This window comes from Mustelus asterias, chromosome 2 (assembly GCF_964213995.1).
Source record: "Mustelus asterias chromosome 2, sMusAst1.hap1.1, whole genome shotgun sequence".
NCBI classification, from domain to species: domain Eukaryota; kingdom Metazoa; phylum Chordata; class Chondrichthyes; order Carcharhiniformes; family Triakidae; genus Mustelus; species Mustelus asterias.
In genome coordinates this window covers 18,823,548-18,849,314 of record NC_135802.1, presented here as the reverse complement: position 1 = coordinate 18,849,314, position 25,767 = coordinate 18,823,548, and the positions used below count along the sequence as shown (strand labels likewise).

The following is a 25,767-nucleotide window of genomic DNA, read 5'->3' as shown; positions in this document are numbered from 1 at the left end:
GGCAAAGTGGTGAATGGGCTATTCTTGTTCTCATCTTCCCGGAAAGAGCAGTTTGGAGCACAGCAGTTTCTCAGACCAAGGAGCAAGATCATCTGAAACACTCTTTCCACCTTCGGAGCAGTAATTATAGTTTATTCAAGTAGTTTTCATTATAAATACTGAGCTCTGGTTTGCATATTGGAAAATAAAATGCATACAAAATATGGCAAAAACAATGTTTGCACCAATTTAAGATTATTAATACAATAGCACTATCTGACATTTTGTTTGCCTCTTGTCTACTGCAATTTAGATTGCATCAACATAGATTTGACCTGGCATAATGATTTGCTAGTATTTAGGTACTATCATGAACACTTTTGATAAAAATTATGTAGAGTATGCATTAGCAACTTCAAATGAACAGAATCATTATGATTGGCCATTAATACTTTAACATTGCCATTACCATTAAGAAGTGATGATCTTCAGGTTCTGCTCGTAGATATTTGAATATCACGTGTTCCATAAACCTCTCCATTAGATCCCAGTCTTCAACTATTCCATGTCGAATGGGCCACTAGAAAGAGAAACAAAACTCCAATGTCAGAAATGGACATGTTGCCTTTTATATTTATGTAGTTCTTTCCTTCAGCGACTTTTACCACGTCATTTCTAGATCTTACGGCCCAACAGAAACATAAATTGAGTATTGCTGAAAAATACTTTTTTGTGGAAACACTTTGCTTTGTTCTCATCTGTACAGTTCACAAGAACACTGTCAGGGGAAACAACAAATTTATAATGTATTAGAACGCTGATTGATATATCCAGGAAATATGATTTGATTTAGTTACTTGTATTAACATAGTGAAAAGTATTGTTTCTTGCGCGCTATACAAAGCATACCGTTCATAGAGAAGGAAACGAGAGAGTGCAGAATGTAGTGTTACAGTCATAGCTAGGGTGTAGAGAAAGATCAACTTAATGCAGGGTAGGTCCATTCAAAAGTCTGATGACAGCAGCAGGGAAAAAGCTGTTCTTGAGTCGGTTGATATGTGACCTCAGACTTTTGTATCTTTTTCTCGATGGAAGAAGATGGAAGAGAGAATGTCCGGGGTGCGTGGGGTCCTTAATTATGCTGGCTGCTTTGCCGAGGCAGCGGGAAGTGTAGACAGAGTCAATGGATGGGGGGCTGGTTTGCGTGACGGATTGGGCTACATTCACAAACTTTTGTAGTTCCTTGCGGTCTTGGGCAGAGCAGGAGCCATACCAAGCAGTGATACAACCAGAAAGAATGTTTTCTATGGTGCATCTGTAAAGGTTGGTGAGAGTAGTAGCTGACATGCCAAATTTCCTTAGTCTTCTGAGAAAGTAGCGGTGTTGGTGGGCTTTCTTAACTATAGTGTCGGCATGAGGGGGGACCAGGACAGGTTGGTGGTGATCCGGACACCTAAAAACATGAAGCTTTCGACTCTTTCTACTTCATCCCCATTGAAGAAGACAGGAGCATGTTCTCCTCTACGCTTCCTGAAGTCGATGACAATGTCATTCATTTTGTTGACATTGTGAGAGAGATTATTGTTGCCGCACCAGTTCACCAGATTCTCTATCTCATTCCTGTACTCTGTCTCGTCATTGTTTGAGATCCGACCCACTATGATGTTGTTTAGTCCTTCAGTTTCTCTAATATTCTTTCCTTACTGATATTAAATAAGTTTCTCCATCTTATTAGCCCTTTGGTTACTTTCTATTTCTCGTAATAAATCTGCGAAAATGAACAAAATATTTGGCCACCAGTTCTGCCATTTCCTCATGCTCCATAATTTCTCCTGATTCAGTCACTCAGGGACCAGCGTTTACTTTAACTACTCTCCTTTTTAAAATATCCTTATTAAAAACTCACACTCCTTGGAAAGTAGTCTAAATGGTATAGAGAATACAGGAGCAAAGAGATCAGATTATTAAGTAGCAAATGGAAGTTAATAAGACCATAAAAATGTGAACAAAGCACAAGGATTGAATTACTTTTGGATTTGTTCATGGGGTGTGGGCATCACTGAACAAAGCACAAAACAACTGTCAATCCCTGTTCGGGGAATAAAATTAGAAAAAATAAAGTGCTAAATTTGTACAGAACCTGGGTGAGATGACACAAAATACTGTGCAGAGTTCTGGCCCCAACATGCTTTTTGTAAAATGCAGATAGACGGTCAAAAAGGTACAAGATTTACTCGAATGATACCAGATTGGAGGAAAGCCATTGGAGGAAAGGACTGAACAGACTGTGGTCCTTCTCACCAGAGAAGAGGAGGATGAACCAAGAAAGAGTTTTAAAATTGACTGCAAATAGAAAATGCTTGAAAAAGTCAGCAAGTGGAGAGAAAACAAAAAAAAAGTTAACATTTCAGATCAAGGATCCTTCATCAGGTCATCAACCTGAAACGTTAACCCTGTTAGTCTCCTCAGAGGCAGCCTGACCTGCTGAGAACACAGCACAAGGGATAGGAGCAGGAGTGGACCATACGGCCTGTCGAGCCTGCTTTCTCTTCAATACGCTCATGGCTGATCGTGGCTTCAACTCCACTTTCCCACATGCTCCCCACACCCCTTGGTTCACCGAGACTAAAAATCGGTCTATCCTCAGCCTCAAGAGAGTCTGCAACCCTCTGGTATTTCCAGCATTTTTTATCCCAGATTTCCATCATCTGCAATATTTTATTTTTGTGTTAGAATCATAGAATCCCCACAGTGCAGAAGGAGGCCATCCAGCTCATCAAGCCTGCACAATCCCACCCAGACCCTATCCCAGTAACTCCACATATTTACCCTGTTAATCCACCTGACACGAAGGGGCAATTTAGCATGGCCAAGTCAACCTAACCCTAAATCAACCTAATCTTTGGACTGTGGGAGGAAACCAGAGCACCCAGAGTAAACCCACGCAGACACAGGAAGAAGATGCAAATTCTACACAGTCACCTGAGGCCGGAATTGAACCTGGGTCCCTGGCGCTGTGAGGCAGCACTGCTAACCACTGTGCCACCATTGCTGCCTCAAAACATGACATGTGGTCATCTCTGGTACGTTGCCGGTACCACGTGATAGCGAGTTGAGGAACAGGGAGAGAGTGCAATTAAATATGTGGTTGCAGGGATGGTGTAGGAGGGAGGGTTTCAGATACGTGGATAATTGGAACACGTTCTGGGGAAGGTGGGACCTGTACAAACAGGACGGGGTGCACCTGAACCAGAGGGGCACCAATATCCTCGGAGGGAAATTTGTTACGGCTCTTCAGGGGGGTTTAAACTAATTTGTCAGGGGAGTGGGAAAGGGAGTTGTAGTCCAGAAGTCAGTGAGGGTGGTGAGGTATTGGGGAAGGTATCAGGGTCAAGGGTGGGTACTGGTAGACAGGAAGGTGGGTTGAAGTGTGTCTACTTCAATGCAAGGAGCATCCGGAACAAGGTAGATGAACTTGGGGCGTGGATTGGTACTTGGGACTACGATGTTGTGGCCATTACGGAGACGTGGGTAGAACAAGGACAGGAATGGTTGTTGGACGTTCCGGGGTATAGATGTTTCACTAAGTGTAGGGAAGCTGGTAAAAGAGGTGGAGGAGTGGCATTGTTAATCAAGGATAGTTTAACGGCTGCGGAAAGGCACTTCGTGGGGGATCTGCACACTGAGGTAATATGGGCTGAAGTTAGAAATAGGAAAGGAGCGGTCACGTTGCTAGGAGTTTACTATAGGCCCCCAAATAGTAATAGAGATGTGGAGGAAGAAATTGCTAAGCAGATTATGGATATGTGTGGGGGTCACAGGGTAGTTGTCATGGGGGACTTTAACTTTCCAAATATTGATTGGAACCTTTGTAGGTCAAATAGTTTGGATGGGGCAGTTTTTGTGCAGTGTGTGCGGGAGGGTTTCCTGACACAATATGTGGATGGGCCGACTAGAGGTGAGGCCACATTGGATTTGGTACTGGGAAATGAACCGGGCCAAGTGTTAGATTTGGTTGTGGGAGAGCAATTTGGAGATAGTGACCACAATTCGGTGTCTTTTGTTATTGCAATGGAGAGGGATAGGGCCGTACGGCAGGGCAAGGTTTACAATTGGGGGAGGGGTAATTATGATGCGATTAGGCAAGAATTAGGGGGCATAAGTTGGGAACAGAAACTGTCAGAGAAAGGAACTAATGAAAAGTGGAATTTTTTCAAGGAACAAATACTGGATGTCCTTGATAGGTATGTTCCTGTCAGGCAGGGAGGAAATGGCCGAGTGAGGGAACCATGGTTCACAAAAGAGGTGGAATGTCTTGTGAAAAGGAAGAGGGAAGCTTATGTCGGGATGAGGAAACAAGGTTCAGATGGCTCGATTGAGGGTTACAAGTTAGCAAGGAATGAGCTGAAAAAGGGGCTTAGGAGAGCTAGGAGGGGACATGAGAAGTCCTTGGCGGGTCGGATCAAGGAAAACCCCAAGGCTTTTTACTCTTATGTGAGGAATAAAAGAATGACCAGGGTGAGGTTAGGGCCGGTCAAGGACAGTAGTGGGAACTTGTGTATGGAGTCAGTAGAGATAGGCGAGGTGATGAATGAATACTTTTCTTCAGTGTTCACCAAGGAGAGGGGCCATGTTTTTGAGGAAGAGAAGGTGTTACAGGCTAATAGGCTGGAGGAAATAGATGTTCGGAGGGAGGATGTCTTGGCAGTTTTGAATAAACTGAAGGTCGATAAGTCCCCTGGGCCTGATGAAATGTATCCTAGGATTCTTTGGGAGGCAAGGGATGAGATTGCAGAGCCTTTGGCGTTGATCTTTGGGTCCTCGCTGTCCACGGGGATGGTGCCAGAGGACTGGAGAATGGCGAATGTTGTTCCTCTGTTTAAGAAAGGGAATAGAAATGACCCTGGTAATTATAGACCGGTTAGTCTTACTTCGGTGGTTGGTAAATTGATGGAAAGGGTCCTTAGGGATGGGATTTACGACCATTTAGAAAGATGCGGATTAATCCGAGATAGTCAGCACGGATTCGTGAAGGGCAAGTCGTGCCTCACAAATTTGATAGAATTTTTTGAGGAGGTAACTAAGTGTGTTGATGAAGGTAGGGCAGTTGATGTCATATACATGGATTTTAGTAAGGCGTTTGATAAGGTCCCCCATGGTCGGCTTATGATGAAAGTGAGGAGGTGTGGGAGAGAGGGAAAGTTGGCCGATTGGATAGGTAACTGGCTGTCTGACCGAAGACAGAGGGTAGTGGTCGATGGAAAATTTTCGGATTGGAGGCAGGTTGCTAGCGGAGTGCCGCAGGGATCAGTGCTTGGTCCTCTGCTCTTTGTGATTTTTATTAATGACTTAGAGGAGGGGGCTGAAGGGTGGATCAGTAAATTTGCTGATGACACCAAGATTGGTGGAGTAGTGGATGAGGTGGAGGGCTGTTGTAGGCTGCAAAGAGACATAGATAGGATGCAAAGCTGGGCTGAAAAATGGCAAATGGAGTTTAACCCTGATAAATGTGAGGTGATTCATTTTGGTAGGACAAATTTAAATGTGGATTACAGGGTCAAAGGTAGGGTTCTGAAGACTGTGGAGGAACAGAGAGATCTTGGGGTCCATATCCACAGATCTCTAAAGGTTGCCACTCAAGTGGATAGAGCTGTGAAGAAGGCCTGTAGTGTGTTAGCTTTTATTAACAGGGGGTTGGAGTTTAAGAGCCGTGGGGTTATGCTGTAACTGTACAGGACCTTGGTGAGACCACATTTGGAATATTGTGTGCAGTTCTGGTCACCTCACTATAGGAAGGATGTGGAAGCGCTGGAAGGAGTGCAGAGGAGATTTACCAGGATGCTGCCTGGTTTGGAGGGTAGGTCATATGAGGAAAGGTTGAGGGAGCTAGGGCTATTCTCTCTGGAGCGGAGGAGGCTGAGGGGAGACTTAATAGAGGTGTATAAAATGATGAAGGGGATAGATAGAGTGAACGTTCAAAGACTATTTCCTCGGGTGGATGGAGCTATTACAAGGGGGCATAACTATAGGGTTCGTGGTGGGAGATACAGGACGGATATCAGAGGTAGGTTCTTTACGCAGAGAGTGGTTGGGGTGTGGAATGGACTGCCTGCAGTGATAGTGGAGTCAGACACTTTAGAAACATTTAAGCGGTTATTGGATAGGCACATGGAGCACACCAGGATGATAGGGAGTGGGATAGCTTGATCTTGGTTTCAGATAAAGCTCGGCACAACATCGTGGGCCGAAGGGCCTGTTCTGTGCTGTACTGTTCTATGTTCTATGTTCTAAAATTGGAGGTGCTTGTTTCCAATTGTGAGAGAGTCCAAAGCTAGGTCCCTAAATATAATAAATCCAATATGGAGAGAATTTAGTTGAAACTGCTTTGCCAGGAAAGTGGAAATCGCAATCACATGGGGCAATTATGGCAAATAGCAGAGATGCCTTTCAGGGGAATCTAGATAAAGAACAGGAAGAAAGGAACAGGAGTATGTTGATAAGGTTATATAGAATGGGATATTTGCGTGGTGAATAAATACTAGTAAGAACTGTTTCTGTGCTGTAGATTCTACGTAATGCTTCAAAAAGAATTTTTCTCCTGACATTATATACCTCTGTCACTCATCAGCTAGGCTCCTGTGGGAACGGTAAGTCAGCAAGGTGAAAACATTAGGAGTTTCAGTAGGTTGCGACTATTACATAGAAGAACTGATGCCGCCAAAGTACATTTTGTTTCATTAAAATATACTCACTTATGCATTGCTGAAAAAAAGCATGTTGTCAAAGCTTTTCATTTTGCACTCATCAGGACAGGTTCACAAGAATGCCAATTATATAGGTATTCTTGCGGCTCTGTCCTGATGAGTGCACTTCGAAAAGCTTTGATGACATGTCTCTTTTCTTCAGCAATACTCAAGTTTTGTATTACCAAACAAATATTCACTTACCAGCACTCATCGTAGTATTAGCCTCCTCGCACTAGTTTCTTCACACTATATTACCTTGTCAAACATTGTGGCAGCAGTGATGTGTCCACATCCATAGGGGATTTTCACAGCAACTTCAATGCAGTGTTAATGCAAGCTTACTTGTGACGCTAAACAAACTTTAAAAAAATGATATCTAGAAAACGACTGCCTGTAATCAGCCTTGTGATACAAAAGAAAAAGGCTTCGGTGATCAGCCCTACAGATACTATTTTTCCTCTGAAGAAACCAGCTCATCATTGCTGGCCATACCAACCTCACAGCCCAGCCGTAATCATGGGGAATAATGGATTATAAACTGCAGGAAAAGAAATTAGTGCACTAAGGGTGTTCTGACACTGTACTAGATTTGTACTGGTCTTGGGTAGCGTTTTGTCTTGGATCTTAACAAAAACAGGGAATTTAATTTTTCTCAGATCATGTAATGACAGCAAGGAAAAGTAATGTTTTAGAATTACCTTTGTGGCATACGTGGGTTTATCTATAGCTTCGTCGCCTATGTAAAAGTCGAGGTCATCGACTCCCCTCACCAATCTCCGCTGTGCGTGGTCACCTACCTTGGCTGATTCTTTAATAGCAATACCTGGCGAGATACGAAATTCAGGAGGGCAATCAAAAGCTGCATTCAATCAATCAATTACACCCACTTAAATACTGTTAATGCATTACCGTTATTGCAATTTGGCAACCTCTTAAAAAGCTAATGGCTCCAAGTAACCATGGCAACTAACGTACATGGATGCTGGAAGCCAGTAGCAACTACTTGATCTCTTATTTGTTCAGTTTAGGAACTACAAACTTCGATTTTGTTAAAGGGGCAAGGTTTTCAACCAGATGTGGCTGGGGAAGAAAAACCAAGTGACTGCACATTTGTAACAACATAACGTGCATCAAAATGACCTGTCACAGTGATGTGTGTGCAAACAATTATTCAGGAGATGGACCTCTTTTAAGCAAAGTTTCTCAATCTTTCATAGAATCTCTACAGCACAGAAGGAGGCCATTTGGCCCATCGAGTCAGTACTGACCACAATCTCACCCAGGTCCTATTCCCGTAACCCTCATTTACCCTGACACTAAGGGACAATTTAGCATGGCCAATCAATCTAATCCGCACTTCGTTAGACTGTGGGAGGAAACCGGAGCAAACCCAAGCAGACACATGGGGAGAAAGTGCAAACTCCACACAGACGGTAACCCAAGGCTGGAATCGAACCTGGGTCCCTGACGCTGTGAGGCAGCAGTGCTAAGCACTGTGCCACCACCGAAGCTAACAGCTTTCATGAGAAAAATCAGGATAAATTTAAAATTTTCCTCTAAAAACCCAGACTAATTGCACAGAATCATCAAACCGAAATCCTGGAAGATTAAAATCATACATCACAGGAGGACATTCAGCCCTTCAGGGTGGCACAGTGGTTAGCAATGCTGCCTCACAGCACCAAGCAGCCAGTTTCAATGCCCAGCTTGGGTCACTGTCTGTGCGGAGTCTCCCCGTGTTTCCTCCTATTCTCCGGTTTCCTCCCACAGTCTGAAAGACTTGCTGGTTAGGTTCATTGGCCATGCTAAATTCTCCCTCAGTGTGCCCGAACAGGCGACGGGGTGTGGCGACTAGGGAACTTTCACAGTAACTTCATTGCATTTTTAAAGTAAACCTACTTGTGACAATAATAAATAAACTTTAAACTTAAAACAAGTATTCAAGAGACTGACCTCTTAAGCAAAATTAAAATTTCTCAGTCTTTCATGAGCAAAATCAGAATAAATTTAAACTTTTCCTGCGAAAGCCCCGACAAATTGAACAAAATCATCAAACCCAAAATCCTAGAAGATTAAAATTGTGCATCAGTGGAGGACATTCAGCACATGGTTCTTCTGCATGCTCTTTGAAGGAGTTTTTCCAATTCATCCCTCTGCTCAGTTTCCCCATCACCCTATAAAGTGTTTCCCTCGATATTTACTCAATACCCTTTTGAAAGAGTCCGTCGCATCTGTTTCTAACCACCCGCTTCCTCCCACATTCCAAATCACAACAATGTTTGTAAAAAGGATTCTGGTTCTTTTGCCTTCCAACCCAGATCTGTGCCCTCTGTACCGCCGGATACCAACCTCGCTGTCGAGTGGAAGAGTTTCCTATTTACTGTATCAAAGACATTCATCATTTGATTACAGAATCAGAATGGTTACAGTGCAGAAGATGTATCCGTTGTATCCATGCCGGCTCACTGCTAGAGCATCTCCTCTAGTCCCACTCCCTACCTTTTCTCCATAGCTCTGTAATGATTTTCTTCAGATAATTTTCCAATTCGTTTTAAAAGCCACAAGAAGCTGCCTTGACAACACTCAGGCACAGTATTGTAGCCTCACCACCCGCTGCATAAAAAGCTTTTTCCTCATGTCGTTGCTGCTTCTTTTTCCAATCATCTTAAAACCAGTATTTAATTTTCAACTGTTCTCTACCTTTTATTTCTTCAATGTCTTTCTTTATTTTTCTTTCCCCCTCCCACTCTTCCCCCTATTCTTAGCTTTTCTCCCCCTTTTTCTCCATTTACCGCCCCCCCCCCCCAGCCTTCCACATCTTCATCTGTCACAGCTTACAGCTTCTCAGCCGTTTGGCCATTCACACCTTCCATTCTCTTTATGGACTGCCATTAGCAGCCTTTCCCCTTGTTTTTGTTGCTGTGACTCATCTTTCATTCCCTCACCCTGCAGTATAAATATCTCCCACTTTCTCTGTCTTTTAGCTTTGACAAAGGATCATCTGGATTCGAAAAGTCAGCTCTTTTCTCTCCTCACAGATGCTGCCAGACCTGCTGAGATTTTCCAGCATTTTCTCTCTTTGGGTTAAAATCAGTGCCCTCTGACTCGTGATCCTTCCATCAATTGGAACAGTTTCTTCCTATCCACTTTGTCGAGATCCTTCATGATTTTCAACACCTCTATGAAACCTCTTCTTAATCTTCTTTTCACCAACAGTCACAACTTTTGAATATAGAATCCCAACAGTGCAGAAGAGGCCATTCGGCCCATCGAGTCTGCACCGACTCTCTGACAGAGTACCTTACCCTGAGGATTGGGATAAACGGGTCCTTCTCTAGCTGGCGAAATGTGACTAGCAGGGTGCCACAGCAAGGTGTGCAAAATTTTAAAAGGGATTGATAAAGTAAATGCAGGCCAAATGTTTCCTCTTATGGGGCAATCTAGAACAAGAGGTCACAGGTATAGGTTGCGAGGCGGTAGATTTAACACTAAGATGAGGGTGGTGAATTTGTGGAACTCGCTGCCCCTTTTTTAAAAAAGGAGTTTGCACATTCTCCTCGTGTCTGCGTGGGTTTCCTCCGGGTGCTCCGGTTTCCTCCCACAGTCCAAAGATGTGCGGGTTAGGTTGATTGGCCAGGTTAAAAAATTGCCCCTTAGAGTCCTGGGATGTGTAGGTTAGAGGGATTAGCGGGTAAAATATGTGGGGGTAGGGCCTGGGTGGGATTGTGGTCGGTGCAGACTCGATGGGCCGAATGGCCTCCTTCTGCACTGTAGGGTTTCTATGATTTCTTTCTATGATAGCGCTGTGAAGTCTGAATCATGGATGGTTTCAAGAGGGAGATAGATATATTTCTAATAAAAAGGGATAAGGAGATATGGGGAACAAGTGGATTTGAGACCAGGGAGAGATCAGCCATGATCTGATTGAATGGCGGAGCAGGCTCAAACGGCTGAATTGCCTATTTTGTTCCTAAATCCTATGTTCCTATGCTTCCTGAAATAAGGGCTGGTGAACTGTCGCATGCTTTCCCATGGTGGAGACAACTCACCATTCCAGTCCCACCGACGTTAACAGCCATTTTCATTGCTCATCGGCTGCTCTGCTGCAGTGAGTCACCCTCGGTGGGATTGGAAATTCCCACCGGCAGGAATGGCCAGAAAATCCTGCCCAAGGTAATACACAGTATTCCAGATTTGGTCTCACCAGTGCCCTGTACAACTGAAACAAAACCTCTCTACCTTTGTATTCAATTTCCCTCATAATAAATGATAACCTTCTATTAGCATTCCTAATTACTTGCTATACCTACATACTGGCTCTTTGTTATTTATGCACTAAGACACCCAAAGCCCGCTGCATTTCAGAGCGCAACGATCCCTCAACATTTAGATAATATCTCTCAACATTAAGAGCATTCAAATGGTTATTGGATAAACATATGGATGATATTGGAATAGTGTAGCTTAGATGGGCTTTAGATTGGTTTCACTGGTCGGCGCAACATCGAGGGCCGAAGGGCCTGTACTGCGCTGTAATGTTCTATGTTCTAATATGCTGTTTTTTAATTATTCCTGCCAAAATGGAGAATTTCACATTTCCCCACATTATACTCTATACTACAATACCTCTGCCCCTCTGACATAAAACACGGCAGGTGGGCATTACGGTGGCACAGTTGTTAGCACTGCTGCCTCACAGTGCCAGGGACCTGGGTTCGATTCCCGGCTTGGGTCACTGTCTGTGTGGAGTCTGCGCATTCTCCCCATGTCTGCGTGGGTTTCCTCCGGGTGCTCCGGTTTCCTCCCACAGTCCGAAAGACGTGCTGGTTAGGTGGATTGGCCAGGCTAAATTCCCCCTCAGTGTACCCGAACGGGCGCCGGAGTGTGGCAACTAGGAGATTTTCACAGTAACTTCATTGCAGTGTTAATGTAAGCCTACGTGTGACTAATAAACTTTATTGTTTCAGGTAAAATTCAGCACTTCCCCAATGAATTTGCCCCTCATTAAAATTATATTCCGGTACCACCTCATTATAGTAGAATAAAACTTGCTCAAAATACTCTTAAAAGGTAACATTTGAGATAGTTAAAAAGGACGTTTATTGTACTTACATGAAGGAATGATAAATTGCGGTTCTGTGTTACCTGCGTAGCCAAGCTTTGTGTACCTGCAGAGACAGCAGAAAGAAGTACTTAAGATTTTTCTTTAAAATGTTAATGTCAAAAATAGTCGAAGAAATATTTCACTTTAATGTGTTTAAAGAGAATCACAGTGCCAGCAGACAAAGCTTCAGTCAAAAAGTAGATTAAAAAGATGGGAGGAAAAAAAACAGAACACTCACTTCAGCAAATTGATCAGGTAAATTTGCCTTAGTTTGATATAGTATGTTGGAGTAAACGGTTTCAAACAAGAGAATGATAAATCATTTCAGAGTTTCCAAAACAACAGCCATTTCCTCATGACAACATGTAACACTGGTAAACCAAAAGACAGAAAAACAAAAGATGGAATTTTACAGCTCCTTACAGAAGCAGCTGGCAGGTGGAGAAGGCCTGAAATCGAATGCCATGGCAGGAGTGCCATGCCTGTCACACACCCACCTCGGCTGATACTGTGCATCCTTTGGCCAGTTGAGGCCTCTCAGTGGCTTTTGCCCTCCCTCTCATCTTTATTGGCATTTTATCTGCGATGGGAGCTGCGACGGGTTCATCCTGTGGCCGAGAGTCCACACGCTCTATGGCATTCCACGATACTCCCTCACCCTCCAAATCCAGTCCCCTGCCCCACTGGGCTGGGACCCGCCATCTAGGCCCTAGCAAAATCCTGGAATTGCCTGGGTCCCCAGATCAATGTTTCCATGGCATCAGGAACTGCAGTTGTACTAATCAGTTTATTGATTAGTACCACAAGTAGGCTTAAGTGTCCTCAGCCCCTTATTATAATCCTTGTACACTGATGACTGCGTGACCAAATACTCCTCCGACTCCATTTTCAAGTTTGCTGATAACACCACTGTGGTGGGCCAGGTCTCAAACAACGATGAGACAGAGTACAGGAATAAGATAGAGAATCTGTTGAACTGGTGCAACGACAATAATCTCTCCCTCAATGTCAACAAAACTAAGGAGATAGTCATCGATTTCAGGAAGCATAGTGGATGACATGGCCCTGTCGACATCAACGGGGACAAAGTGGAAATGGTCAAAAGCTTCAGCTTTCTAGGTGTCCAGATCACCAGCAAACTGTCCTGGTCCTTCCACGCTATAGTTAAGAAAGCCCACCAAAGCCTCTACTTTCTCTGGCGGCTAAGGAAATTTGGCATATCCACTACTACTTTCACCAACTTTTACAGATGCATCATAGAAAGCACTCTTTCAAATTTTAAAGTTCATTTATTAGTCATAACAATGCAATGAAGTTACTGTAAAATTCCTAATCCAGTGCCTGTTCGGGTCAATATACCTTACCAGCACATCTTATTAGTTCACAGCGTGGTATGGCTCCTGCTCTGACGGCAAGAAACTACAAAGGGTTGTGAACGATGCCCCAGTCCATCACGAAAACCAGCCTCCCATCTATTGACACTGTCTACACTTTCCGCTGCCTCGGAAAAGCAGCCAGCATAATCAAGGACCCCACACACCCCGGACATACTCTCTTCCACCTTCTTCCATCGGGAAAAACATACAAAAGTCTGGGGACACGTAACATAGAAACTAGAAGCAGGAGTAGACCATTCGGCCCTTTGAACCTGCTCCACCATTCATTTTGATCATGGCTGATCACCAAATTCAATATCCTGATCCCCCTTCCCCCCCATATCCCTTGATCCCTTTAGCCCCAAGAGCTATATCTAATTTCTTCTTGAAATCAGACAACGTTTTGGCCTCATTTACTTTCTGTGGTAGTGAATTCAACACATTCACCACTCTCCTCACCTCAGTTCTAAAAGGTTTACCCTTTATCTTCAAACAATGACCCTAATTCTGGACTCCCACACCATTGGGAACATTCTTTCTGAATGAATATAATCCTAACCGACTTAGTCTCATATGACAGACCTGCCATCCCAGGAATCAGGCTGGTAAACCTTCACAGTACTCCCTCTGTAGCAAAGACATCCTTCCTCAGATAAGGACACCAAAACTGCACACAATACCTGCTGGTGTGACCTCACCAATGCCCTATACAATTGCAGCAGAACCTCTCTGTCACTATACTCAAATCCTCTCGCTATGAAGGCCAACATACCATTTGCCTTCTTTACTGCCTGCTGCACCTGCACAATTACTTTCAGCGACTGATGCACGAGGACTCCAAGCTCTCAATGAGTATCCACCTCTCTCAATTTACACCCATTCAAGTAATAATCTTTTCCTATTATTGCTACCAAAGTGGATAACTTCACATTTATCCACATTATACTGCATCTGCCATGCACATGCCCACACACACAGCCTGTCCAAATCACACTGAAACATCTCTGCATCCTCCTCACAGCTCACCCTCCCACCCAACTTTGTATCATCTGCAAATTTGGAGATAATACATTCAGTTTCCTCTTTCAAATCATTAATATATAATGTGAACAGTTGGGGTCCTAGCACAGATCCCTGCAGAATCCCACCAGTCACTGACTGCCAATCAGAAAAAGACCAATTTATGCCAACTCTGCTTCCTATCTGCTAACCAGCTTTCTATCCATCTCAAGACATTACCTGCAATCCCACGTGCTTTAACTTAAGAAGTCTCACAACACCAGGTTTAATAAACCACGTTTATTTGCAACCAGGAGCTTGCAGAATGCTGCTCCTTCATCAGGTGAGTGGAGGTAGGCTCGCAAACATGGCATATATAGACAAAGACACAGTTGCAAGATGATTACAGATTGGAATGTGAAAAATGGTTGGAATGTTGAGTCTTTACAGGTACAAACAGTGAGAATGGAGAGAGGGATAAACACTGGCTAAAGAGGTATGAATTATCTCAAGCCAGGACAATTAGTAGGATTTTGCAAACTTTACACAGTAGTCCGTTATGTGAGACCTTGTCGAAAGCCTTCTGAAAGTCTAAATAAACCACATCCACTGGTTCGCCTCAGTCAACTCTACTAGTTACATCCTCAAAAGAATTCCAATAGATTCGTCAAGCATGATTTCCCTTTTGTAAATCCATGCTGACTTCATCTGAATATGCCACTGCCTTCCAAATGCCGAGTTATGAAATCCTTGATAACGGACTCTCGCAACTTCCCCAGTACCGACATTAGGCTCACTGGTCTATAGTTCCCTGTTTTCTCTCTCCCTCCGTTTTTGAATAGTGGGCTTACATTAGCTACCCTCCAAACTGTGGGAACTATTCCAGAGCTCAAAGAATTTTGGAAAATAATCACCAATGGATGTACTATTTCCAGGGCCACTTCTTAAAGTACTCTGGGATGAAGAATATCAGGACCCAGAAATTTATCCACCTTCAATCCCATCAATTTCCCCAAAATCATTTCTCTACTAATGCTGATTTTCTTCAACTCCTCACTAAAACATGTTCCTCTCAGTATTTCTGGTACAATATTCATGTCTTCCTTTGTTGGATGTTCTTCTCCTGTTAGTCTCTGGAGGGGTTCTTCCTTCACCCACTATACAGTCAGGGCAACTGCAGCAACTTCTCCCAAAACGCTCCTCAGATGGACGCATACCAAATGAAGTCCACTACTTCTTACCCAGCAACTGGAACATTATGTCAGTGTCTTTGCATTCACGGAATACCAGAGGTCCTGGTTTTAGATAATAGTGCTGCTTTCAACAGCATGGAGTTTCAGAAATTCATGCTTTTCTGTGGTATTAAGCACATCAAAACAGCGCCACACCACCCATCGCCAAACGGTTTGGAGGATCAAGCTATCAAATCCGGAATCAAAAAGTAGTCTCCAGCGTCCATACGTACCAAGATTGCACAATTTTTATTAGCCTGTAGAACAAAATTACACTGAACAACAGGAATAGCCCCGGCAGAAATACTGGTGGGGATCAAACAAGAAACCTTGGACAAGAAAGGTGGCACAGTGGTTAGCACGGCTGCCTCACAGCACCAAGGACAGAGGTTCGATTCCCAGCTTGGATCAGTGTGTGTGGAGTCTGCACGTTCTCCCCGTGTCTGCGTGGGTTTCCTCCGGGTGCTCCGGTTTCCTCCGACAGTCTGAAAGACGTGCTGGTTAGATGTATTGGCCATGCTAAATTCCCCCCCAGTGTATTTGAACAGGCGCCGGAGTGTGGCTACTAGGGGGTTTTCACATAACTTCATTGCAGTGTTAATGTAATCCTACTTGTGACACTAATAAATAAACTAAAACAAGACTAAGCCTCACATTTCCAAATTTGGCAGACAAGATATCCGTAAAAGGAATCACGACTCTTCAAAAAGGCGGAGAGATCGTTTCAGGTGAACAGTCAAGTTTTGTGGCACCCATTGGGAGCTGGATCGGAGGAACTGCTGTCATAAAGACTGAACCAGGTTCATAAGAGGTGAGACCCCAGGACAAGATCCTGAGAAAACATTTAGACTTTGAGAAAAGAGCCCCCATTAAAGCTGGCGGTGTCGCCAACCCCAAATGTGCCCACAGTTAGTATTGACCAAAATACTGAGAGCACCAACCAGGCCACTGTGATCCCAGAATCTGTTGCCACAGACGGCATCCTTGTACCGACAGAAGCCGATGGAGATGCTGGCCGGAGCAAGACCATTCCTGAAGAGAAATTCCAACCAGTGATACTCTGTCGCTCTCGACAGAGACAGAAGTCCCCCGATAGGCTGAGGTCAAAGGTATTAACGTCAAGGTCTTTAGGTTATAGGGGACCTGAAGGGGGAAGAATATCACGGTGACCTCGAGACCATGTGACCTCTTTGTCCAAGGTTTTGGCAAATCCCAAGGACTCGGTGGCTCCCTGGCCAATAGGACGACAGCACACATGATTTGGAGATGGAGAGCGGGCTTTAAAACCCACAGTTGCGGCCTGGACAAGCAGGTTGCGATTGTTATGTTAGGGCTGTTGTTTTGCTGTAAATAATTCTTGCAAATAGTCTTTTCTTCCTGTAAATAGTCGTCACTTCACCAACTGTTTGGCCGCCAGAAATTTCATTGTTACATCCGTTTTCTGGCAACCAGATAATCTTCAGCCATGGCTAAAACGTTACCCCCTACACCATGAGCTTCTATTTTTTGCAATAATCTTTGGTTTGGCACCTTATCAAACACTTTCTGGAAATCCCAGTAGAGTCTCCAGGCTCCCCTCTATCCACAGCATGTTACTTCTAGTAAATTGGTCAAACAGGACTCCCCTTTCATAAAACCATGCTGACTCTTCCCAATTACCTTGAGCTTGTCTACATGCCCAGGTACAACCTCTTTAATGATTGATTCTAACAGCTTGCCCATGACAGATGTCAAGCTAACTGGCCTATAATTTCCTGTTTGCTCCCTCCCTCTCTCTTTGAATAGAGGGGTTATATATATGTCACTTTCCAGTGTGATGCAACCTTTCCATAATCAAGGCAATTTTGGAAAATTAACACCAACGCATCTGCTACCTCATTAGGCACCTCTTTTGACCCGAGGGTGAAGTCTATCAGAACCCAGAGACTTGTCAGCCCACAGCACCATCAGTTCGCTCAGTATTGTTTCCGTAGCGATTGTAATTTCACCAAGTTCCTCTCTCCCCTCCACCTTACAGCTGTTACTGGAATATTTCTTGTATCCTCTACAGTAAATATGAAAGCAAATATCTGTTAATTCCATCTGCCATTTCCTTATCGTCTCCCATTAGCTCCCCATTCTCACTCAGAGGACCAACACTCATTTTACTGACTCCTTTCCTGTTTAAATATCTGTAGAAACGCACGCTGTCCGTTTTTACATTTCCTTTTCGGAAAATGCTTCAAGACCATTTTGAAAGCTTCAATTGATCAGTAAATAGAGTTGAGGCACAAATCAGTCCTGATATTGTTGAATTATGAGAATAGGTTGGCTTGCATTCCCTTAAGAACAAAGAAAAAAGAACAGTACAGCACAGGAAACAGGCCCTTCGGCCCTCCAAGCCTGTGCCGTTCCTTGGTCCAACTAGACCAATCGTTTGTATCCCTCCATTCCCAGGCTGCTCATGTGACTATCCAGGTAAGTCTTAAACAATGTCAGCGTGCCTGCCTCCACCACCCTACTTGGCAGCGCATTCCAGGCCCCCACCACCCTCTGTGTAAAAAACGTCCCTCTGATGTCTGAGTTATACTTCGCCCCTCTCAGCTTGAGCCCGTGACCCCTCGTGATCGTCACCTCCGACCTGGGAAAAAGCTTCCCACTGTTCACCCTATCTATACCCTTCATAATCTTGTATACCTCTATTAGATCTCCCCTCATTCTCCATCTTTCCAAGGAGAACAACCCCAGTCTACCCAATCTCTCCTCATAGCTAAGACCCTCCATACCAGGCAACATCCTGGTAAACCTTCTCTGCACTCTCTCCAATGCCTCCACGTCCTTCTGGTAGTGCGGCGACCAGAACTGGACGCAGTACTCCAAATGTGGCCTAACCAGCGTTCTATACAGCTGCATCATCAGACTCCAGCTTTTATACTCTATACCCCGTCCTATAAAGGCAAGCATACCATATGCCTTCTTCACCACCTTCTCCACCTGTGTTGCCACCTTCAAGGATTTGTGGACTTGCACACCTAGGTCCCTCTGTGTTTCTATACTCCTGATGACTCTGCCATTTATTGTATAACTCCTCCCGACATTATTTCTTACAAAATGCATCACTTCGCATTTATCCGGATTAAATTCCATCTGCCACCTCTCCGCCCAATTTTCCAGCCTATCTATATCCTGCTGTATTGCCCGACAATGCTCTTCGCTATCCGCAATTCCAGCCATCTTCGTGTCATCCGCAAACTTGCTGATTGCACCAGTTACACCTTCTTCCAAATCATTTGTATATATCACAAATAGCAGAGGTCCCAGTACAGAGCCCTGCGGAACACCACTGGTCACAGACCTCCAGCCGGAAAAAGACCCTTCGACCACTACCCTCTGTCTCCTATGGCCAAGCCAGTTCTCCACCCATCTAGCCACTTCTCCCTGTATCCCATGAGCCTTAACCTTCTTAACCAACCTGCCATGTGGGACTTTGTCAAATGCCTTACTGAAATCCATATAGACGACATCCACGGCCCTTCCTTCATCAACCATTTTTGTCACTTCCTCAAAAAACTCCACCAAATTTGTAAGGCACGACCTCCCTCTTACAAAACCATGCTGTCTGTCACTAATGAGATTGTTCCGTTCTAAATGCACATACATCCTGTCTCTAAGAATCCTCTCCAACAACTTCCCTACCACGGACGTCAAGCTCACCGGCCTATAATTTCCTGGGTTATCCCTGCTACCCTTCTTAAACCACATTCGCTATCCTCCAATCCTCAGGGACCTCACCCGTGTCCAAAGAAGCGACAAAGATTTCCGTCAGAGGCCCAGCAATTTCACCTCTCGTCTCCCTGAGCAGTCGAGGATAGATGCCATCAGGCCCTGGGGCTTTGTCAGTTTTAATGTTCCCTAAAAAACCTAACTCTTCCTCTCTTGTAATGGAGATTTTCTCTAACGGGTCAACACCTCCCTCCGAGACACTCCCGGTTAACACGCCCCTCTCCTTCGTGAATACCGATGCAAAGTATTCATTTAGGATCTCCCCTATTCCCTTGGGTTCTAAGCATAATTCCCCTCCTTTGTCCCTGAGAGGTCCGATTTTCTCCCTAACAACTCTTTTGTTCCTAACGTATGAATAGAATGCCTTAGGATTCTCCTTAATCCTGCCTGCCAAGAACATCTCGTGACCTCTTTTTGCCCTTCTAACTCCCCGTTTGAGATCTTTCCTACTCTCTCTGTATTCCTCCAGAGCTCCATCTGTTTTTAGTTGCCTGGACTTAACGTACGCCTCCCTTTTCATTTTAATCAGATCCTCAATTTCCCTGGTTATCCACGGCTCTCGAATCCTACCTTTCCTATCTTTCCTTTTTACAGGCACATGCCTATCCTGCAGCCTTATCAATAGTTCCTTAAAAGACTCCCACATGCCAGACGCGGACTTACCCTCGAACATCCTCTCCCAATCAACATCCACCAATTCCTGCCTAATCCGGCTATAGTCAGCCTTCCCCCAATTTAGCACCCTGCCCGTAGGACAGCACTCATCCTTGTCCATTACTATCCTAAAGTTAACAGAGTTGTGGTCACTATTTGCCACATGTTCCCCTACTGAAACTTTGACGATCTGACCAGGCTCATTTCCCAGAACTAGGTCCTGAATAGCCCCCTCTCTAGTCGGGCTATCTACATACTGTTCCAAAGAACCTTCCAGTACGCATTTTACAAATTCCTCCCCGTCCGGTCCCCCAGCTCTAAGCACTTTCCAGTCTGTGCCAGGGAAAATTCATAACAGGCGTGCCCAACCTTTTCACTTGGGGGCCACATTTCCATTTTCATCTCATTCGAAGAGCCAATGAGCAAATTTGAACATTAAATATGAATTTGAGGATAACGTTGCAGTGTGACAAAAACAAGCAACTTGCTGAGCAAAAATAAAGCAATAAGTTAATTAATGAATAAAGATCAGCGTTAGATTGGGAGAGGTTTTAAAAATCTGGCTCACTCCCAATCTCTTGAGTGGGTGTGATTGCGCATTGTTGTGGGGGTGGGGGCGAGTGAGATACTGAGACTGTGAGTGAGCCATACACACCCTTCCCACATCTCACTCACATTCTTCCCCACACCCCTGGGCAGTGAGTAGCTTCATTTGCACCATGCACTGCCACACTACCCCACCCCAACCTGCCCGCACCATTACATCTAGTCTCTCCCAGGTCAGCACCTGGTCTCTCCCTCCCCCACCGGCACAGAATGAGTCTTTATAGGTATAGAATCCCTACAGTGCAGAAGGAGGCCATTCAGTCCAGAGTCTGCACCAACCACAATCCCACCCAGGCCCTATCCCTGCAACTCCACATTTTTACCCTGCTGATCCCCCTGACACTAGGGGCAATTTAGCATGGCCAATCAACCTAACCCACATATCTTTGGAGTGTGGGAGGAAACTGGAGCACCCTGAGGAAACCCACGCAGACACAGGGAGAATATGAAAACTCTACACAAAGTGACCCGAGGACGGAATTGAACCCGGGTCCCTGGTGCTGTGAGGCAGCAGCGCTAACCACTGAGCTGCCGCGAGACTCTCCCTCTCCTATGAGGCCCAACAGCCACGAGTGAGCCTATAAGCTGCAAAATGCAGGAGTGAGACAGTCTGCTATTGGAGCAGGAGTTTCTTTCAGAATCCGGCATTTTGAAAACTACCTCCAGGGACGGCACTGGAGGGGGGGCTCTGAGGGCCACATCTGGCCTGCAGTCCACACATTGGACAAGCCCAATTTAGGAGATCTTGGGGTGATCTAATAATGGTCTTTAAAATTATAAAAGTATTCAATAGAATCATAAGAGAAACGAATTCCTCTGATGGAGAAATTCAGAATGAGAGCATAATCGAGAACTCTGAAATAAAAACCAAGTGCTGGAAATACTCAGCAGATCAGGCAGCATCCATGAGGAGAGAGAGTGGACAGGATTCTCCGATCTCATCCATTCCCATCCCGCTGCCAGTGAGAGCGAAGAATTTGGCGCTCAGCCAAAACCCCATTCACTGCAGCAGCACTGGAGAATCCCTGCAGCAGATAAGGTCAGAGGTTTTCGGCAATTAATGTTTGAGGTCAATGGTACCTCATCAGATCCAAATGACAAAAGATAATTGACCCAAATTCTACTATATTTTGTCTTAGTATGAGCGTTCAAAATTAGAACTAGGTTTTTAAACGAGTGAAGGATGCACTTTTCCATTAATGATGGAACAGGTGATTGGGGCTGAATGGCCTTGACTTCTGTTGCTAGGTTTCTATAACTGAAAAATGATCCTGAAAATTTTACACTGGTAGGACAATACTATGGGCAACAAGAGGGGGTAAACAGATGCATTAAAAAGGGGAGGTTTGAAAGGTAATTTCTTCCCACTTCCTCGGCAAAGCAGCCAGCATAATTAAGGACCCCACGCACCCCGGACATTCTCTCTTCCACCTTCTTTTTTTTAAAAATACTTTTCCAATTCAATCAAATCAAATCCAATTCAGAGTCTCAACAAGTTGAGACATTTCAGATCCAGACTGACTAGACAGGGCGAGCAACCAAACCACCCTGTCTTGGGCCTGATCTACATGAGCCAAGCTGATTGGAGGAGGGGGAGGTTCCTCCTCCAAGACTTGAGCTCATTTGCATCTTAGCCAAAAAGCCGAGATGCCGCTTTAAAAAATTGCTTCATATGAAACATATGAAGCTTCAGTGTAACCTAATGACCTTGACCAAGTGCAGCCGACCATGGGCTGCCGACCATACTACACTCGATCTTAGCCAAAAGGCCACCTTTTTTTTTTATATACTTTTCCAATTCAATCAAATCAAATCCAATTCAGAGTCTCAAAAAGTTGAGACATTTCCGATCCAGACTGACAACAGGGCAAGCGACCAAACCACCCTGTCCTGGGCCCGATCTACATGAGTCAAGCTGATTGGAGAAGGGGGAGGTTCCTCCTCCAAGACTTGCATCTTAGCCAAAAGGCTGAGATGCCGCTTTTAAAAATTGCTTCATATGAAACATATGAAGCTTCAATGTAACCTAATGACCTCAACCAAGTGCAGCATCCTCTCCATACTACACTTGATCTTAGCCAAAAGGCCGAGAAGCGGATTGGATGACAGCCTTCTTCCTTCAGGAAAAAGATACAAAAGTCTGAGGTCACGTACCAACCAACTCAAGAACAGCTTCTTCCGTGCTGCGATCAGCCTTTTGAATGGACTTACCTTGCATCAAAGTTGATCTTTCTCTACACCCTAGCTATGACTGTAACACCACATTCTGCACTCTCTTGTTTCCTTCTCTATGAATGGTATGTTTTGTCTGTACAGCGCGCAAGAAACAATACTTTTCACTGTATGTTAATACGTGACAATAATAAATCAAATCACATCCCCTGCATTAAAAGTCATTAGAATTTGGCATACATTATACAACTGTGAATTAAAACCAAGTCAATCAGAACATTTAAGTAGTAATTTGATGTAAACACTTAAAATAAACATATTAAATAGTATGTAGAAAGAGCAAAGAAAATCCTATATTCAAAAGGTGATGTAAATTAAATTGGTGGTACTATAGGACATTTAGCTTATCCTTTGTGGTAGGAAAGATGTTGAAACCTTTACTCAAAGACATAATTTTTTTTTAAACTTGATTGAGGCTCAGGAATCAGTAGTACTTAACCATTGGTGGACAATTTGAAATTTGCTGGTATATTTAATACGGAGGAAGACTGCAACAAAACATAAGATGATATTAACAAGCTTGTACAATGGGCATGTGGATGACAAATGAATTGCAGTGGAGTTTAATGCATTTCCTGTTCTCCATATTACCAAACAAAATGGCTACAGAAGCAATACAAGATACAATAGCAACGTTTAAGAGGCATCTTGACAGATACATGAATAGGCAGGGAACAGAGGGACACAGACTGTGCGGAGGCAAAAGGGCTTCAGTTTAGGAAGGCGTCATGGGTTGGTGCAGGCTTGGTGGGCCGAAAGGCCTGTTCCTGTACTGTTCTTTGTTCAATGGAGAAAGTGCAAAACTGATTTAGTGTTCATTTCAGAATAGAAATGGAGCAAACTAGGTTGGGTCGGGTAGAGAAGATGCTGCCACTTGAGAGAGGTGGGCAACTAAAACTCAGGGTCAGAAATATAGGATAGTTACTAAACCATTTAAGAAAGAACTCAGGATTTACTTCCTTACCCAGTGATAACAATATGGACCGTGTTCCAATATGGAGTGGTTGAGGTAAATAGATGCATTTAAGGGGCAGTTAGACAAGTACACGAAGAAGAAATAGAAGGATTTGTAGAGATTGGAGGTGACTCATGGAGCTTAAACACCAGCACCGACCTTTTGGGTTGAATGACCTCTTTCTGTGCTGCAAATTCCATTTAGTGTAATTGAATTAGAATACTTAGCTGGTGGGGAGCACGCAAAGGCACAAGGATCAACATGGAAATATCTACTTGGCATCCTGATTTAAGATGCTGTGCAGTCTTGTAGAAACAATAATTCACCAATCTTCACTTCACTGACTCGGAATTGTATCATAAACAATTTGATTTGAACAAATCTTTATTGAAATCATAATTACACAAAAACTCAGAACACCTAGTTAAATACATCAGGGTATTAAATTATTCAGTGCCTGAAGGGGAACTTCTTATTGTTCATTGCTTGCATAGTAATAAAAATAGGTGACACGATATGCATACATAGGAGCACAAGGACGAGCAGTGTTACAAAGATATTGAGTCCACATTCAGCTATCATTGAAGTTCATTATGCAGTTTGTTTATGCAGGGTGGGAAATCCAGTTGAACCTAAATTACTGCTTACCTCAAATTTTGTCAACAGCACAAAGTATTCCTTTGGATAATTTAAAAGATAAGTCTTCTTTCTTTGGGATAGGAGTATCACAGATACTTATTACTCCCGAGAAAGTGTAGGATGGGCCTTCTTAAACATAAGAACTAGGAGCAGGAGTAGGCCATCTGGCCCCTCAAGTCTGCTCCGCCATTCAATAAGTTCATGGCTGATCTTCTCGTGGACTCAGCTCCACAAAATTCTTGAGCCATTGCAGTCCATGTGGACCGGTGAGGAAAGCTAATGGCATGCTGGCCTTCATAGCAAGAGGATTTGAGTATAGGAGTAAAGATGTCCTGCTGCAATTATATAGGGTCTTGGTGAGGCCACACCTTGAGTATTGTGTGCAGTTTTGTTCTCCTTTTCTGAGGAAGGACGTTCTTGCTATTGAGAGAGTCCAGCGGAAGTTCACTAGACTGATTCCTGGAATGGCAGGACTAACACATGAAGAGAGATTGGATCGACTGGGCTTGTACTCACTGGAATTTAGAAGAATGAGATGGAATTTCATAGAAACATATAAAATCCTAATGGGACTTGAGAGGCTAGATGCAGGAAGAATGTTCCCAATGTTGGGGAAGTCCAGAACTAATGGTCACAGTCGAAGAATAAGGGGTAAGCCATTCAGGACTGAGATGAGGAAGAACTTCTTCACTGAGAGAGTTGTGAACCTGTGGAATTCTCTACCACAGAAAGCTTTGGGGCCAGTTCATTAGATATGTTCAAGAGGGAGCTGGACATGGCCCTTGTGGCTAAAGGGATTAAGGGGTACGGAGAGAAAGTGGGAGTGGGATACTGAAAGTGCATGATCAGCCACGATCATATTGAATGGTGGTGCAGGTTCGAAGGGCCGAGTGGCCTACTCCTGCACCTATTTTCTATATTTCTGTGTGAATTTATTCCCAAATGTTTTCAGTTAGGAAATTCCAGGATTTCGACCTAGTGACAATACAGAAACAATGAAATATGTCCAAGTTTGAATAGTGAGAGACTCGGAGGTGATGGGATTACCATGCACCTACTGCCCTCGTCCTTTAGGTGGTGGAGGCATGTGCTTGGGAAGTCTGATGATTTGCTGCAGTGCATTCAAAAGATGGTAGAATGAATGGAAATTTAAACTGATAGATGGGGTGAACATCACACTGGTCTACTTTGTCTCAGATGTTATCGTCCGACAGGTATTGTTGTAGCTACCATCCAAGCAAGTGAAAAGCATTCCATCACACTCCTAATTTATACCTAGAGGTAGGTGGTGAAGGGGCTTTGGAAGTCAGGAGATAAGCAGAGATTATTACTGGCATTTTTAGCTGAAGATGGTTTCAAATATCTCACCCTTGCCTTTTGCTGAGCTCTCCCACTGTTGAAGAGGGGATGTTCATGAAGACTTGCCACCATTAGCTGCCTCATTACCCACCATGACTGGGTTTAGCAGGATGACAGCGTTTTA

The 25,767-nt window shown here is 44.1% G+C and overlaps 1 protein-coding gene and 1 non-coding gene across 3 annotated transcripts in view; both read right to left on the bottom strand.

Moving 5' to 3' along the window:
* Positions 1–25,767, bottom strand: part of actr3b (actin related protein 3B) — a 105,995-nt gene that overhangs the window by 71,886 nt on the left and 8,342 nt on the right. For both annotated transcript variants that reach the window (XM_078227614.1, XM_078227622.1), the window contains exons 2-4: positions 11,838–11,893; positions 7,424–7,548; positions 449–559 (exon numbers count right to left, since the gene is read on the bottom strand). In XM_078227614.1, coding sequence (XP_078083740.1) covers positions 449–559; positions 7,424–7,548; positions 11,838–11,893 — 292 coding nt within the window. The remainder of the gene's footprint in view (positions 1–448; positions 560–7,423; positions 7,549–11,837; positions 11,894–25,767) is intronic.
* On the bottom strand, positions 22,364–22,556 carry LOC144481470 (U2 spliceosomal RNA). Its single transcript, XR_013495744.1, has one exon. It is a non-coding gene; the product is annotated as a U2 spliceosomal RNA (small nuclear RNA).